Genomic DNA, 18236 nt, shown 5'->3' on the forward strand with positions numbered 1-18236 from the left:
TCTGAATGTGTTTAGTTGTGGGCTGCTTAAACAAAATCCAAAAATATATATATATATACTTGGATGTGGTTTCTGGGGAATGAAGAGATGGGAGGGAGGTCCGTACATAACTAGGGAAGGACAAACGTACCTGAACTAGTCTATAAGGGATCCTCATCATTTCGTGGTACAACCGAACTAGAGATGTTTTTTCGTCAGCGTGCCATTATTCTGACCGGGGCAATTCTAATGAATCACTCTATAGTGGGAAAAGCACAAACTGGGACTGCAAAACAATTACGACGAAATTGGCTATTGTTAATTACAGTCAATACCTTTATTTCATCTTAGCTCCTGAGCTCCAGTAAGACTGGCCAAGACTCTAGACTTCAGCAGACTACTTCTTTTGTATAGAATACTTTGTACAATTCCGAATCTGCAGCGATACGAGGTGCCAAGAATCCAAAGAGAGCAGACCCCTACCATTTGATGATCTTAGTGGTCAGTCAAGTATCCGCCTCCCAGAGGACAGTTCTGACAATCAAACGCATTCATGTTGTGTACATTTACTATTTCTGCATATGAGGACCCATTTCTTTGAAAAAGTATTTAGTTTTATTTCAAAATACAAACATGATTACTTTTTTAACAGGTTGGAAGATCTGCACAGCAAATATGTACACCTTTTCCTTTTTTTAAATGGAAATTTCATCTGTAATAAAACATTGTTAACTGCTCTATAGATAAATAACATTTGTACATTTCAAGGCACTAAAAACCCATTAAATGGTGGCCAAAGAGGTACCAGCAACATTGTTGTTCGTGGATGCGTCACTAATTCACCAGTTACAACTTCTGAATACACTACACCAGCATGGTGTCCTTCAAATCAACCTGTAGCACTCAGCACAAAACAAAGCATGAAAAAGTCAATTGAATATCTCTTCGGTCCAGCATATCTAATTTGTCATCTTGGATAACACCTCAGTTACTTTTAAATGAAAAAGATGGATAGAGTGCCTCCTGAGTTGCTGAAGCCTGGGATCACATACAGACTTGAAACGACACACTGGATGAAGTCTTGCCATTACTGGGGGAACAGTATTGCATCTAAAGCTTCTATAGTAAATAACTCTGTCACAAATTGTTGCAGTCAAAGAATCTCCCTCGATGGCATTTCTGCTAAAGCAAAACCCAGCAGAAGTAAATGTATCTACTGCACTGGAGTCGTTCCACTGGAGGCATTGGGTAAGCAAACCAAAGGGTCTGCATAAAATATTGATGCCAGTATGCTGCAGGGGCCGTATCATTGAGAGCTGCGTGCCTGTAGTTTAGATTTAAGATGCCAAGTTAAAAACATGTAACTCGGAAATGCTCCTAATTAATTCATGAACTTTAGACAGCACAAGTCGAAAGCCGCAAGAGGCAATCGCCACTCACCATTTCTGACTAAAGCTGCCTGCACTTCGTGCATTGATTCGAAAACGTCTTGCTTTATATATATTAACTTTAGGCACTGGAAGTGCATAAGAAGAGGTGCTTGGCTTCGAGCTCGCGCATCTCTTAATAATACAGCTGCAGGTTCATGGGGTGATTACATTATTAGACGTAGCAAATTTGATTCACTCCTTGTTTAGGAGATTTGCAAGTCAATCTCACATAGCCCAAACATGGAAGAGAATGACGACTGAAGGTTATACTACATTAGTTACGGCACGTAAACCTTCAGCTTGCGCCTTAAATCTGGCTGAATATACAGAGCTGAAAAATGTGCATAATCCAATGCATTAAGCCAACATTTTAAAGTTTTATCAAGTTAGTGAGCTAATGGAGTGGAAATGAAAAGGGCTGTACCATGGTCATGCACACTTTCCGGCCAAGTCAGACATAGGCAATTAGGCAACCCTTGCTTATGCCTGAGCTCCAACATCATATTAAAAGATTCGGGAAAGATGCTTGGGACATTCAGAAGTTGGCACTTTGTGAAGAGAGAGCACCCATGTGAAACTCAAAGTTTGTGAATTAGAATGAAAGATTAATGGAATGTGTCAACAACTAATCTCAGATTTAACATTTAAAACACAGAAACGTTTTGAATGTCCACAAGAACCAATCAGATCAGTCACTGCTCATCCCTGAAAAGTCCGCAAGTTAAAAAAAAAATATATATATATATATTATGCTTCCTAGATTCAATCACATACTCATCCAAGACCTAATACAGCCTGGCAGACGTTTTTTTACAAATATATTGACACGTTGACATCAAGTATAAACAGCAAACAGAGTAAACAAAATCCTAAAAAACAACTTAATTTAAATGTAGGCTTTGAGATAAACCCAAATGCAAGTACATTTTTACATTACTCATCTCGGACTTGTTTGACTAATTCTTCCATTCCAACGAGATGGGAGAAGAATTCATGAGATAAACTATTCATTATATCCCAAAAATGGGACATCCCTTTTCAATCAACATCACCCATAAATAGAATTTGTTTCCGCAAATGCAAAATCTACCACTGAAAACAAAACAAAACCTGTACAATGTTTTACACACAAAATGGATGCCATTGTTTCAATTGCATTATAGTTTTGTTTAGCACATCTTTGAATACATATTTTAATAAAAACTAATTCTCAAAGTATATCCTAAATAATAAATACAATTACAATTCAGTCTTATATTCAGAACTAAAATATTAACTTAATTTAATTGCATAAAGTAGTCAAATAATTAGTATACTGTGCTTTTCAGACGTAGCTCTTTTCATGGGAAACGAATGTATTTTGGTGGCAGAGCAGACCAGCTGCAGACGATCCTTTCTTTTCTGCATGAGATGATCACTCAAAGTCATCCTCGTATTCATACTCTTCCAAGCCTGCCTCTGAAAGATGAGGATTTTCAAAGAAAGATCTTTTTTCTGGAGCAAACGTTTGCTCATTAGTTATAGGATTGGCTATAGAATTCAGTTCAATATCACAACTGGAAAACAAAAAAACAAAAAAGGATTGATATTAAAATACTAACAAGGCAGGATGATGCTTTACTAGAATTTGAATATTTAAGAGAGACAAATTTGCCAAACAAATCCAAGTCTTCCGTTTCTAGAATAACCAAACAACAACAGGAAAGCAGGAATGTTCAGGACGTATAAAATTAAAGTATAGAAAGCAGAGCAGACACACAAACAGATCTACATTGGGTAGAATAAATACAGATATAGAAATTAAGGACAGATATCCATCCGCAAGTTGCTTCCCAAAAACTTGTAATGCTATTCATTGCATCTGATAAATAACATAAACCCAGGGTATTGTTATTTATTGGATGTGATAAATAGCACCTTCATTCCCAACAGTTAAATTGTTACACAGATTAATTTATCAACCACAGAAAGAAATGTGTAGTATCCAACCTACTCATGTGCTCTAGTGTGTAAATTGATGTTATGGAACCTGGTAAACAGACAAAAAAATCAAAGACTGTGCGATTCTTTGCATGCCTGAAATACTAAGTATATAACAACTAATTGTACAGTGTTTAGTTTCTCAACTGGATCCCACAAACCAAATTGTTATATGCTGCACCATTTTGAGAGCCTTCTGTTAAGATAAAAATGTAATCTGTAAAACGCTCCGTTTCTCCTTGAACTAAGTCTTCATTGTAATACATACAGAAGTGTGTAAACCTACATTTCAAAGACCAAAAGCTCAAAAGAATACAAATGAACTACAAAACACCTTTGTCATAATTAATGTACACACTGATACCAGGCATGTGAACCATGCAGCAACAGGAACACACTCGGTCTCAGCAGAATTCAATTGCAGTGTCAACAAAATCCTTTACAAGGAGAAGTAAAGAGGATTTAAATGAAAGCATAAGGAAGGCTCAAAATAGAAGTAACACAACAGGTAATGCTGTGCTACATTTTCCGTCGGGCATCAATTTTTAGACGGAATATTTACATTCACTGCTGCAGCCAGTTACTTTCTTTCTGTACACTACCATTGCTCTTGGTTAATTAAGTTAATGCCCAATTCTTCTTTTCACCTCTTATGGTGCCAATTCTCCGGCCACTATAAATTTTCCCATCCGCTTTTAGATTTACGTAATTGGGTTGGGTTATTCAAACTGAACAGTTCTCCTATAACTTCTCTGCAGATGAGCACATCATATGCATTCTTACATTCTTCTCCAAGCTGAAATTTCATGCTCTTCTCCATCCTACAGCTGACTCTCCATATTTGTCTTGATGGGTTTCTACGCCTTCTCGAAGCATCATATCTGTCAGAACAGCCAATACATTTTTTCATATGTCAAATGTTCGATCACCTGAAACCCATTGGAGGATTGGGATGGGGAGTGTTTGGGGCAAACTCCTGATTCCATAATCTGGGCAGTGTTATTCTTCCTGCCAGTAGTAAGTGTGATATGAATTTACCCAACATAGTGAGTAGTGGATATTCTGTCTTCATCCTGGTGGCCTAAAAGATTAACTGTAAGATCCAGTGTCAGGTCTACTCCTAGATAAGGTTTAAAGCGTCATTACGAAGGTTGACGGGCTGACCCCAAGGCCACCAGCCCTGTGGAGAGGAGACTGTTGCGGAGCTGGATGTCTCTCCCCCGGCCCTATAAGGTTTCCACTGGGCTGACTTGCGGAAATCTCAGAAATCGGAGGTTTCCGCCAGTCAGCCCAGTGGAAACCATCCAGCTGCATTGGCTTTGGCTCCTCTGTAGCAGACAGTGTTCATTCTGAGTGTGCTGGGCAAGAGGGCCCTTCACTATCCATGCTAATGGCATGGGCCCCCCCTGCAGCCCCCAGCACTTTCTTTCTGCCAGCCTTTTCATGGTGGGGTCCTCGCCATGATTAGGCTAGAAGAAATAGGATTCGTGATCAGCACGGTGGTGCTGAACTCAGCGTCGCCGGGGCTGACCATAACTCCGACCACTGCCACATTGCGGGGAACCATGTTCCCGTTGGTGGCGGTGGTCCGACTGCCAGTGTCAAAATTTGGCAATCAGACTTCCAGGAGTGCAGCGGTCTGACTGCCACCGTGAGTCTGGCGGTCTTGAGACTGACAGACTCGTAATAAGGCCCTTGGTACCATTGCCCTGTATAGCAGTACTCAAGGCAGGCAAACCAAATTATAAACATCATGCCACCCTTCTGACACCACCTCCACAATGAATCTGAACCCCAAAATATGACACTGAGCCTGACCAGGGAGAAGTACCAAAAGGGTCAGAATTTTATATGTGTTTTCTTTGTGCTGGGCATATAATCAAGATCATGGCCAAACAGTTTCTCACTTCTCATCCAGCAGGCTTCCCTCTAGGTCTTCTCCATTTAGCATCTAACTAGGTCTACTTTGTGTTGGGCTTGTGTTGAGTACTGTGTATAGGTGGGACATTCCTCCGTGTGATGAAGCCGGTAAAATGATAGTTTCTAGTTGGGTTAAGTCTCTGCCCCATAAGTGTGGTCCTCACCAGTTCCAGCCCAATGCAAAACCTGTAATAACTCTATTTCTTTGAAGTATCTAATAAAGATCTTCGAGTTTGGTTTTGAGTTCTTCCCAAATGAAGAAGTCACTGAGTCTATGTGGCCTGAAAGGACGGATAAGTTAATATCAGTACAGTCTGGAATATAGGCTCAGGGGTAATGAAGATGGAAACATAGTTTCTCTCTTGCTTCTAACTTGCTCATTTCAGAACGTGAGAAGGGTATCTAATGCACATAATAATTGATCAGCCTGGGAGCAAGCCACAGAAAAATGTTGTAGAGGAATAGGATAGCTGGCTTCTTCGACAACCGACTAAGGCTTTGTTTTATTTATACCCATTCACTGGAGGGCTGAAGGAATTTGATGTCACTATGTAATAGAAAAAATATGGGAATCCCAATCAGTCCTCTGAAGGTTTTCTAAAGAGTTGTTTTTGCCACTCTGGGTACTTTGTTTTCCCAGGTAAAACCTAATAAGCAGGTCAGAATATATTTTAGCATCTTCTTTGGTGAACTTGAGTGGGAGTGTTGGAGTTACATATAGGAGGTGTGGGAGGAAATTCAGTTTAATACAAGTAATGTGGCTAAACTACAAAAGATCTAGTGGGCCATGTCTGTATAATTATTTGACGGGTACCTCTAATAAAATTGTGATGTTGCTTTTGTATAGGGCACTACAATTGTTGGGAATTTTGATTCCAAAGAATTGCATTGCGCCTGTGATATATTGATATCCCCTCTCACAAGGTGAGGGTGTGATTTGTGATTTAGCTGTGCCACTCCATTTCCCATAGGCCATGATTTGGAGTAAGATACATTAAAACTGATAACCCAGAAATTCTCCATCTCCTCAATGGAAGCCACAATGGAGGTTGCAAGTTCAGTCAGTACAAGCAACTGACCAAATGCACTATTATATATGTTTCTTTTTGCTCAAACTCTGTTTATAGCCTGATTCATGTTAGTTTTTTTTTAACCAGTCATTTCATGGCGGGGTTAAGATCACAAGCAACAATGGACACAGTGTGAAGGTGAACTGTTGAGAGATTTCACTGTTAGTTTTAATTGAGGCCGAAGGTTGTGTAAAATAGGCTGCTACAAAGGAGGTCACAATTGGACCTATAAAGGTCTTGGCCAGAACCTTGAAGTGTCAGTCCACCTTATTGAAGGCCTACTCCACATCAAGGGAGAGAAGGACCATTTGGGTTTTAGTCGATTAGTGTATTAAGTTGTTGTCAATCTCATATTATTGCCAGTTTGAAGTTCTCACAAAAATCCAGATTGATATCGGGAGATCAATATTGGCCAAATCCTATGTACGTTTGAAACCAAGAATCTACTGAAGATTTTAGTGTCATTATTGAGCATTGCTAAGGGATGGTAGGAGCAACACAATTTAGGATCTTCTCAAGTTTCAGCAAAACCATGATTATTGATTTCATCACCAAATCTGCAGTTTTCCCTTCCTCTCCTATAAGATTAAAGGGTTTAGCTAGCGGGCTGGCCATGGTTACTTCAAATGCCTTGTAGAAGATCACTGAGATGCCATCAGGACCCAGGGATTAGTTCTGTGCAATCCCTTGGATTGCTATCTTTACCTCTAAAAGAGATACTTTCCATTAAACTTCAATTCTTGAAGTGATTCAATATGATTTTGTGGGTGGTATAATTTGGCAGATAGGCATCTTGGCAATTCAAATCTAATGCTTTGACCTTAGTGTAAGGTGGAATAAAAATCATGACATACCCGTAGCATATTTTGTGTTGAGTTCAGCTTGTCCCATACCCACTCATTGTGGAGTGTTTCTATATAATTATGTATTTGGGTTATTTTAAATTTGTAAGCTGTGCTTTGCTCTGCTTTTCAATTTCATAGTACTTTTGGCCAATACAGAACCTTTCCAAGCAGTTTTACTGATTAGTAAATGGTGTAACTTCCTTTGTAATTTGCTCAGTTGCTCTGAAGGTTTTAGGGGGGCTGTCTGCTTTATACTGATGCTCAAGTGCTGAGATCTGGTTTTAAGGTCTTGTTTGTCATTTCTGAAACGCTAGAGTATGAGATATTAGCTCTCCTCTCAAAACCACTTTTGCTGTATCCCATATTGTTCTGAACAGGAGTTTGCCCGTGCCGTTTTTCCGAAGTAATGGCGTTTTGCTTCTTCTATCGTAATTCTCAGAGTTATATCCCTAGAGGGCACTTCTTTGAAAGTCTATGTTCTAGAACTTCCGAGTTTGAGGAAAAGAAGCCTGAGGGATAAGGTTACCAAGTGGTGGACCAGACAACACACTTAGGTTTTTGACATAAACCTGGACTTCTCAATTGGCTTGCCTATTCACTAGGAAAACATATATCCTACAATGAGTTGTACTGCCCCAAGAGTAAAAAGTGTAACCCCTCTAGTTTGCTTGTTACAAACATCAGACATTTAGTAGGCCTAGAGCCTCCATTCTTTTTGCTAGCTGTTCTAGTCTGCTCTGGGGCCCCAAACTTGAAGCAGAGTGATCCATGATTTTGTTAAGCACTGCACTGGAATCCCCTACTATTACCTGGTGACCTTGTTTGAAACTCTCCAGTCTGGGTGAATACGTTGGAATAAATGTACCTCAGGTCTTCCACAGGCTTATATTTGGAGCTGGTGATAGATTCTAAGTGGTGCATTTTTCCTCTTATGCCTAACACCTTACTATCCAAACTCATTACTGCTTCCAAGACCTTTTCTTAACAGAATCATTACTCTATTAGTTTTAGTTGTGGTGTAGGAATGAAGCTTGATTGGATAACAACAGTAATTAAGCCTTGAGATGTCTTGGTGTAGCAAGTGTGATTTTTTAACAAGGCAATGCCAAACTGTCACTGAACCATTTTGGCACTGCTTATCTTTAGGCCGGTGTGTTCAGTCACTGAGGGTTGAGGGAAACTATTTGTAAATCAACATCATAAGCTAAAGGGTGTACATAATGAGCTTTTTGGATTAATTAAAATAAGATTGTTCTATGACCTAAGGATGGGTCCGCCCCTAATTTCAACTCCAGTCCCCCACATTTCTAAAGGGTCTGGGTATTTTGGCGCATTCTCTCCCTTGCCTTGATGTGCTGATTTCCGGTAAGCCCTGCACTGCACATCGAAAAACTGTGCAGCATCCACATCTCCACACTAGAAAGACCTTCAGCTGGGACCCCTGAAGCAGCCAGTGGGAAGTCCATCATGATAACTGGTTACCTAGGGCAGGAAAGCCCGGTTGGTGACAGTCAGCCAACCACTCTCTCATTTCAGCTTGCTGTTATTCAAATCCCAAACAAAAGTGGATGATTCTTGCTTCCTGTGATGAAGAAGGTTGTCAAGTCAGACAGCTTCACTTGAAGTTATGTTGCTAAATTATTGATACTTTGCTAAAGTCATGAACACTATATCCTGGAATACAGCTATCTTTTCTCCCCTGAAATCGATTTACGTCCATTGCCCATGCCCCAACTATTATTCTTTCTTTCAGCTTGAAGAATAGTAGTCTCAAAGGCATGTTGGCAGCAGCAATTTTTAACAGATGGGTAAGTCAAAAAACCCTATAATTTATGGTGACTTCTAGCTTCATTTTCTAGTCCTCAGATATGATTTGACTTAAGACTCCAATTCAGTACTGGGGATTTCAGGATTAAGTACACAGATTCTAATGTTTCTTCAAGTTCAGTTTTCACCATCTTCCAGTTTGTCAAACATGATAGTATATTTCCAATACTGTCACTCTTTCAGCCAACAAAAACTGTTCATGAGCTTGTTCCACAGCAAAGGTCTCAAACTGGTCAAATGTTGTTTCTGTTTATGTATGCTGTGGCTGAGCTCAGAGATGGCATTTTCCAGATCCTGCGTGTTAGGGAGGTGAAATGTGTCTTAAATTCCTGCATTATTAGTTGAAAGGCCTCTCTTGTGGCTGTCACTTTAGCTACTACAGGGTCCAATGGTGTCACAGGATCTTAAGTTTCCAATATACCTCTGCCCTTGGTTCTTTCTTTGGGTTACGCTTCTCGATGTGCAGCATTTCCATGTAGAGGGGAATTTTGCTTGTTTGTTTTTTATTGCTGGCCTATTTGACATTGAATTAACTCCAGGCACACATCTGGCTGTTATTAATTCAAAGTCTATATTGAACTGGTATACAGAAAAATATAATTAAACAATAGTCAATCCTCAGTGATACCTCTTCTGAACAAAGTATAATATACAAAGTGACTTTTTCGTGTTATAATTGGAGTTTAAAATTCTCCAAATCAACACCTTAGCCTCAATGGCATCCACATCGAATCCTGTCGCTTCCAAGAGTCCAGACAGACTATTGCGGCATCCACACCAAGCCAGAGTCCAATATAAACCTTTATGACGTCCACACTGAGTCAACACGTGTTTGTTTGGAGAAGTTTAAACACCAATTATAACACGAAAAAGTCATTTTATATATTATACTTTGTTCAGAAGAGGTATCAGTGAGGATTGAATATTGTTTAATTTAATATTTTTCTGTATACCAGTTCAATCCTATTTGAGATTGGCCTCATGGTATTTACTCTTCTGTAAGCTTCTAACTACAAGACTGTGGTAAGCTTGATGCATGTAAAAGTAATGAAAACACTTCAATTAGGCAAATTCACCGAAACATTTTCTATTACATTGCCCTTTCTGGTAATGTAAGCATTTTATCATCCCTTCTTCACTTCAGCTGAGGCAGCTCAGTCACAATAATCGTTTGGGCAGAAAAATACTAAATCAGTATACTGCTGACAGTTTCTCTATCAAATTTGCAAAGATGTTTAGTCTGTTAAGGTTTAAAACTGCTTATTCGCAGTTATTAACTTTATGCATGAGACTTGCCTGCCTCATTTGCTTAACACCCCTTGTGTTTCATTTAGAGACTGTGGCTCCATAGGAGCAAGCCTCATTTGCTCTATGTCCCTTGAGTTTGAATGGAAGGCTGTGGCTGCACAAGAGCTTGGTCCCATACCACTCTAATGGGGCTCTGCCAATGGACCCCCACCGAGAGGAAGTAGCATTACTATCCTGGGGGTGCGATTGTATATACCTATGTGCCTGAATGTTTTCTTGGGCCTTCTGCTTTCAGCTTCTGTTTCAAAACCATAATTAGCCACTTTTGCTGGGACACCTTCATTCAGGTCCCTCCGCTACATTTGGCATAGATTGATGCTGACCCTGCAGCAGTAGGCTCTATCGCAGTTCCCGGCCTTAGGGATGCATCCCTCGGTTCTCTATTTCATACAGCTGCTTCTGGGGTGATTTTCTTTAAGATCAGTAATTGCCCAAAATCAGGCTGCCCTCCTGTTTGCTTTATTCTTAGTGGAATCTGCTATGCGCCTTAAAAGATGCAAAGGTATTTCCTCAATTTTAGATTGACATCTGAATGTATTACTCCAAGATGATGACCTAGTGGTACTTGACTGGGCAATTACTGCCCTTTAACCAAAGCACAATAAGCAGACAGAAGAAAATATTTGACATATTAATACTTTAAGACACAGTTTATGGTGCTTGGGGATTTTTTTTTTTTTAAATAAGTATTCCTTTTACCTGGTCTTTGGGCACAAATCTCATATTTGTGGGCAATCAATATAAATACTTGGGTGTTATCTTCAGTAGTAACCTTAGCTGGAAATCACATTGGAAGGTTACATCTACATCACATATTACAACCTATGGATGCAAAGGTTCAGTCATCTGGATGGAGGATTATTGGCTAAACTGCTAATAAATTTGTTTAAGCAGAAAATTGCTCCAACGGAAATCAACAGTAGAGCGTGTTGAATCCTCAATCATGTACTACATTTAAAAAAAAATTATAAGGGCAATATCTTAAGGCGGCTTTATGCCTTTCCATTTTGGGCACCCTTGAGGATATTAGATTAGAACTTGGTCTTAGAAAACTTACTGCAGATTTTGAGGATCATGATAAAAATTTCAAAGTAGGCTCATGAATGAATTAAAAAGTATAATTTATGTGTATGTGCCTTAAGACTATTTCAAAAAGTGATTTCAATTGGACCAATTAAAAAAAAGCAATCTCAAAAGTTTGTCTCTGCTTTGTGCGTGTGTGACTAGATTGGTATAAAGAAATATTTCAAGTGGATCTGATCAAATAAGATGCATCCTAATTACTTTGTGAAGGTTTAAATAGGAGTATGGATAGAAGCATTTGTAATTTAATACTGATTGTAAGAGAATAAAAGGACTCCAAATGCATCCAAAACGGCCCACCGGGTCTGACAAAACATCGAAAGAAGCTCAGTCCCCTGTGAGGACCGGCAGGGAATGGAGTGAGTAGCACTCTGCTCCTGGAAGCTTCTTGAATTCGTAGAGAGGGCCAAGCATGAGGGATCGGCACAAAAATGATAGACTCTGGAATGGGGTGTGTGTAGAGCTCCTTCCCATCTGTCTTTAACCTCCCAGGGGCTCTATCTCCCTGGGAACAACAAATAAAATGAGTGCTGCCACACTCTTACAATGTATGTCCCTGGCGGCCCCATCCCTCCAGGGACCAAGAAGAACATCAGCAGGATGCTCCTCCCGCTGCAGCGCCTGGGTGTGAGGGGGAAAGTCTGTAGCCTCCAGCTGGTGCTGACCACAGGCGGGAAGAGTGTGTAGTTCCTGTCTGCAATCAGCAAGGCTGGGGGGCAGAGAAGGATGCTGGCGCCTGGGTGGTATGCATGAGGGAAATTGGCAGGGGCCACTAGAGCTTTGAGACCCCTCCCGCAGCCCTTGACAAAGAAAAATGCTGTGGGTGCCCCATGTGGGAATGGGAAACCCATTACAAAAAAAATATGAAAATAAAGCAGTTTTCCTCAGCAGCGACTGCGTTAAAGGGCTGACACCAGGCTCTGATCAGCGGGGGCTTGCAGCCCCATAAGGCCATGAAATATTTATTTGAAATGTGCACTTCTATTGTGGTGTCCCAGAGAAGGCAGGGGAACTACAAACATGTTCCTAAATGGTTTGGGGACTTCTGAGAGTAGGGGAGTCACCACAGGAGCCCCACTAAAGGTTTTTAAAGGTTTCCCTTATTTTCCTAGGAGTTTCACTTAGCAACCCCAGGAGAGTTTCCATTTAGTTTCGAGCACACCTAGAGCTCTGATGCTGTGGAACGTGGGGTCCTCTCTTGGTGTGTCCTAAGGCTGTGTTTGTAGCCTGTTGAAAGTAAAAGATAGACTTGTGCGCATATTTTATTAAAATTGTGATGTTTTATTAAGAATTGAAAAATGGATGCTTTATGTTTCTTAATAAAGGTGATAGGAATGTTGTATTGATTGTCACCAGGTTAATAGTAAATCATTGAATGTGCTAATGAATATCATTGTAAGATGGTACCATCCCAAGCAGTTTTAATGGTGTTGCATTGGTCTGCTGTGATATGCTTTTGTGAATGCTCCGACACTCTGCAAAATGCCAAGCTTTTGGAGGACCATTTGTCCATTCTGCTGCAGGAAATACAGAGTCTTTTGGCCAAAACAGCCTGAGAGAGAGGGTCCTAGTCTTGGAGATTGGAACTGGGTGGCACCCTATATTTCCATGTGCCAAAGAAGGGTGAAGCCTCAGTCTAGTCCTTCAGCCCCTCAACTTCTTCCTTCAGAAGGGCAAATTCAAGATGCACACACTGGCCCAGGTTCTATATGGCAGGGATCCAGGAATCTGGATGGTGGCACTGGACTTGTAGGGCACCAATTTACATATCTTCGTCCTGCAGGCCTACACACACTACCTATTGTTCTAGGTGGGCCATAAGCATTTTCAATTTTACTGTTCTTCCTTTCAAACTCAGCAGTGTTCTTTGGGTGTTCACAAAGGTGATGGTGGTGGTTGCTGCCCAACTCAGAGACAGGGTGTTGAATGGTGGATTGCCACATTCACTCATGGACGACCTCCAAATATCGCTGGGTTCACAATCAACCCTGCTGGAGTCACACCTAGACCTTCGCAGAGGCTCTCATTCATCAAAGCCACCTTAGTTACAGTGTGCTTTCAGGCCTTCACCCCGGATCAAGGAGTCCAGGATATTCGGCTATGATCCCGAAGTTTCAGCCTTCGTCCTGGGTCCTAGGCTTCCAGGCCTTCTGGCCTCCTGCTGGTCGACCATGCCAGATGCCACATAAGGGCTCTGCAATGGGATCAGAAGTCTCAGTGGGCCCCGAACAGAGGAACACGTTCGTGGTTTTGAGGAGACTGCAAAAGAGCTTCAGTGGGGGTTGCTCGATTGCAATTGGACCAGTGGCAGTCCCCTATCCCTACCCCACTCAGAGCGGATGGTGGTGATGGATGCATCGCTTCTGGGCTGGGGAAATCATTTTGAAGAAGTGGAGATTAGAGGACTTTGACATTTGGCGGAGACCTACCTCAACATCACCTTGCTAAAGCTATGGGCCATTTGCTTGGTGCTGAAAGCTTTCCTACCATCCAGCAAGGAGAGGGTGGCTCAGGCCCTCACAGGCAACACCACTGCGATGTGGTGTTGCAACAAGCAGGACTGATTGGGGCCCTAGGCTCTGTGCCAGTAGACCTGTATTTCTGGATTGGATGGATCATCCAGGCATCTCTCCGATTATAAACCACCTGGTGGGAACTTTAGACACCAGGGTGGACAAACAAAGGTTGCGACAACTAGTGGATCACGAACAACAGCTACATCGAGAGGTCATCTTTCAGCAATGGAGAGAATCCTGGCTCAATATCTTTGCTATGTCAGAGAATGCCGTGGCATAGATATTGCACATTGGAGTTTCCAAGAAGGCTCTATTTCTGAGACCATTCTGCCTAGAGTAGAGCACGGAGTTCTTAAATGTCTTCCCACTGCTGTCTCTCCTGCCATGGTACCTGATGATAATCAGTAACGACTGGGTCCAAGTCAGCCTTATGGTTCCAAATTTGGCCAGGTGAGTGTGGTACCTGGAACTTTTGGCCATGTGCATCTGTCTTCCTATCAGGCTGGTGATTCAGGAGGATATGCTGTTGCAGCAGCAGGGTGGTTCATACATCTGGACCTACGCAATCTAAGCCTCCATGCTTGGTGATTGAGCGATGGCAGTGGACTGCACTCACTCCCACCCCCCCAGATGCAATGGATGTTATGCTGGCTGCCAGGCATTCTCCAATACAATCAGTTTAAGCTGGATGCTAGGACAAGCTTATGGCTTGGTGTGGCACCTGTAACACAGACATGTTGCAGTCTGAACTACTGGATGTGTTACAGTTTGTCTTTGTCTGAGCAAGGACTTGCAGTGGGCATTGTTAAAGATTATCTGTCAACCATTTTGTCTTTTTCACATTTACCAGACCAACTGTGCTTGTTCAAATCACCCGATGTGATGCTATTTCTCTGAAAGTTTTAATTTGCATGTTTCTGTATAATTCCTTGGTGATGCCACAGAAGGACCTAAATCTGGTCCTTAGGTTTCTAAAGTGCAGCCTTCCTGAACTGTTGCACAACTATGTTCTACTTCTCCAGACCCTGAAGACTGTCTATCTCATCGTAATAACTTAAGCTCATCGGGTGAGTGAGCTTCAAGCTTTTTCATTCCAGCTGACTTACACAATCTTCTTTCCAGACAAACTGGTTTTAAGGACTAGTAAGGCCATTCTTCTGAAGATTGTGACTCCATTTCACTTTAGACAGTCCATCACTCTTACGACGTTCTTTGCCTTTCCCCACCTGTTGAAAGTGAAGGAGGGACTCCGTTGTTTGTGTACCAAATAAAGCTATTTTTCACATTGTTCAGACCAAAGACCATTGGGTGGACAATACGCTCTTTGTCTGGTTCTCCACAGTAAATAAAAGGCAAAAAAGTGCTGAAACTGACTTTCCCTGTAGATAGCCCTCTGTAATTAAATCTGCTACCTAAGTCACCTTCCAGAAAATGGAGGGCCAATTACACCAGGACCTAGCCCGCTACCACTGTTAGCACACGGAGTGCTTGTCCTGGATATTTATCAACCTACAACATGGTTGTCAGTGCCCACGTTCACAAAAGGACTACTGCCTTGACTGCCAGGGCAACAAGAACGTTTTGGCAGTTCGATCCTGCAGAGTGTTTGGTATGACGTTTTGGTATGAATCATTCCACAGACCTTCCACTTGGAAAGGTACTGCTTCGATATCTATTCTGAAGGTGAGGAATCTGTGGTTAGAATTTTCCAATAAAAGAACAAGTTACTTACCTTTGGTAAGGTTCTTTCTAGTGGATACTCTAGTTGAACACAGATTCTTCAATGCCCTCCCACCTCCTTGTTCTTTGGAATGGACTCTTCATCTAAAAAGGCTCGAAATCTGAAGAGATCTGCACACTGGCATGAACAACTAGTTTTTTGGGCTCCATGTCGGAGAGCGCAATGTGCAGAAAGAAACTGACATCCGCGAGCTGGTGTAGAGCCTACATACAGCTCTAGCCATCACTTCCAGGGCAGAGTGGAGTCGACGCATAGCTGCACAATCCCACCTAATGATACACAGGGGCTATGGTGAAAAACCTCTGGAATCCAGTCTTGCACCTGGGAATATTTTAATGGTGAGAAATCTTTGGTTATAAACCAGAAAGAGAATCACTGAAGGTAAATAATGTACTTATCATGCTCACTAAATAAACACAAGAACTAAAGCAACATTATAGTTATGCATTGAAAAGAGATGAGAACTAAGGTTTAAAAACTGAAGAAAGACTTAAATTAGTTAGCTCTATTTCATTTGATGAAATCACTAATAACAACATCATGCCGTCATGTACAGGGTTCTAGAGAGTTCAGTTTTCTGTTATCACTCAAATGATAATGAATATAACTCTTGACCACATGCTGGACACATAGTACATCTGCCAAGTCACCCCCATTTGATGTAACCACCTAATGAAGAAAATACGGCAATAGACTTTCATAGGGTCACACCCTTTTTAAACAGTGAACACCCTCAAAAAGGGTTTGTACTCCATTCACCCTAAAGGGATCACTCTCTTAAAAACATGACCCGCAATTTTAAGTCAAAAGGTTGACAGGTATGCATTTGCCGCAAACACCCTCTGCCAGGCCTTATGGACAACTCTATGTAGTTTGGCAATTTATACAAAACACATTCCTGAGATGAGCTAATGCCATATAACCTTAGAGCATCTTGACTGACCTGAAGACCACCAGGGAGTGGCAGGCGAAGCTGCATGTCACCGTACGCAAGTAATCTGGCAGGTCGCATTACAAGAAGCGGAACTGTCTGCAGTACTGGCTTGCTCCTGCTCCAATTTTCAGGTCTGCTCAAAACTGCCCTTCTGAGGTGATAGTCTCACCAAAAAGTGAATTTTCACTCCAGATCCAGGAAGAAGTCATGCAGTTGGCACCCAAGGGTCCAACTCTACTTCAATCTTCTGACTTAAAGGCTATACTGAAGCTGGTCCATGGGACCTAATCAACTCCTACAGATAGGAATGCTGCAACATTTCAGGATTATGCTGACTCCCACTGGAGTGCTTTTGGACCCCATAAAGCCACAGGGTCTCTCCTTTGGTCTTTCTTTGGCGGGTTCTGCCCAGGGACTGACTGACCTTGTTGGGCCTCGATCCAGTCTTTTACCGGTGCTGGTCTTTCCAACAGCGAGGTAAATTCCAAAACATTCTCTACTGTGCCTCTGGACACAGTCAAAGTGCACTGAAGTTTGGCACCAAGATCCCTGAACACCATCTGCTTTCTGGAACGCTACATGCATGCCTTATGCCAGGTAGATCTTACTGACCATCCCTGAAAAATTCAGAAAGGCCTTCGCTCAAATCATCCAAAATGTATAAGTTACTTACCTTCGGTAACAAAATATCTGGTAGAGACATATTCTAGTTGCAGATTCCTTACCATAGAATTTTCCCTCAGGTGTCAGACTGGATCCGGAGATTTTTTCTTTGAGCAATACCCTTGCACGTCGGTAGGTGGCGACGGTCGACTATGCGGGTTTCATAGTCACCGTGATGATGCCGGGAGTAGTACACAGACGCCGCCTCAGCGCAGTGATGTGAGTTTCTTTTAACAACTTTCCATGCCAAAGCGTAGAGCCGCTAATACACTGAGATTGGTGCGCCAGAGCTAAGGACCTGGAGGGGTAATCCCTGTCCCTAGAAATCAGTTCGCAAGCGGGGAGGATGGGTGGGCGGTAAGGAATCTCCAACTAGAATATGCCTATACCAGATATTTTGTTACTGAAAGTAAGTAACTTGTACATCTGATAGAGACTTCAAAGTTGCAGATTCCCTACCTTAGAACAGAGATGCAAGCAATGCCATCCTCTCCGGTGGGCTGTGAACCAATATAATACTAGAAAGTTCTGCAGGACCAAACGACCAAAGAAGCCATCCCGACGGACCTGACTGTCCAGGCAGTAATGTTTAGCAAACGTGTGCTGGGATGTCCACGTAGCTACCTGGCAGATATCCAGGACAGGAACTCTGCATGCTAACGCAGTGGAAGAAGCAGTTGCTCTGGTTAAATGTGCGAAGAAGTCCTCAGGTGGCTGCTTCTTGGCCAAAGCGTAGCACATCTTGATGCAAAGAAGTACCCATAGAGAGATGGTAAATTTTTGCACCGCCCTCCCTTTCTTCGCACATACCCAACAAAGAGTTGATCGTCCACCCGGAAATCTTTAGTAGGATTTAAGTAGAACGCCAACGCTCTTTTTGGGTCCAGACGGTGGAGTCTCTCCTCCTTATGAGAAGGATGTGGGGGTGAGTAAAAAGTAG

The 18236-nt window shown here is 41.9% G+C and overlaps 1 protein-coding gene across 2 annotated transcripts in view; it reads right to left on the reverse strand.

Moving 5' to 3' along the window:
* Positions 1 to 571: 571 nt before the first annotated feature.
* Positions 572 to 18236, reverse strand: part of PPP2R3B (protein phosphatase 2 regulatory subunit B''beta) — a 396604-nt gene continuing 378939 nt past the window's right edge. For both annotated transcript variants that reach the window (XM_069204311.1, XM_069204312.1), the window contains exon 13: positions 572 to 2965. In XM_069204311.1, coding sequence (XP_069060412.1) covers positions 2824 to 2965 — 142 coding nt within the window. In that variant the 3' untranslated portion in view covers positions 572 to 2823. The remainder of the gene's footprint in view (positions 2966 to 18236) is intronic.

Source organism: Pleurodeles waltl, chromosome 8 (assembly GCF_031143425.1).
Source record: "Pleurodeles waltl isolate 20211129_DDA chromosome 8, aPleWal1.hap1.20221129, whole genome shotgun sequence".
Classification (NCBI taxonomy): domain Eukaryota; kingdom Metazoa; phylum Chordata; class Amphibia; order Caudata; family Salamandridae; genus Pleurodeles; species Pleurodeles waltl.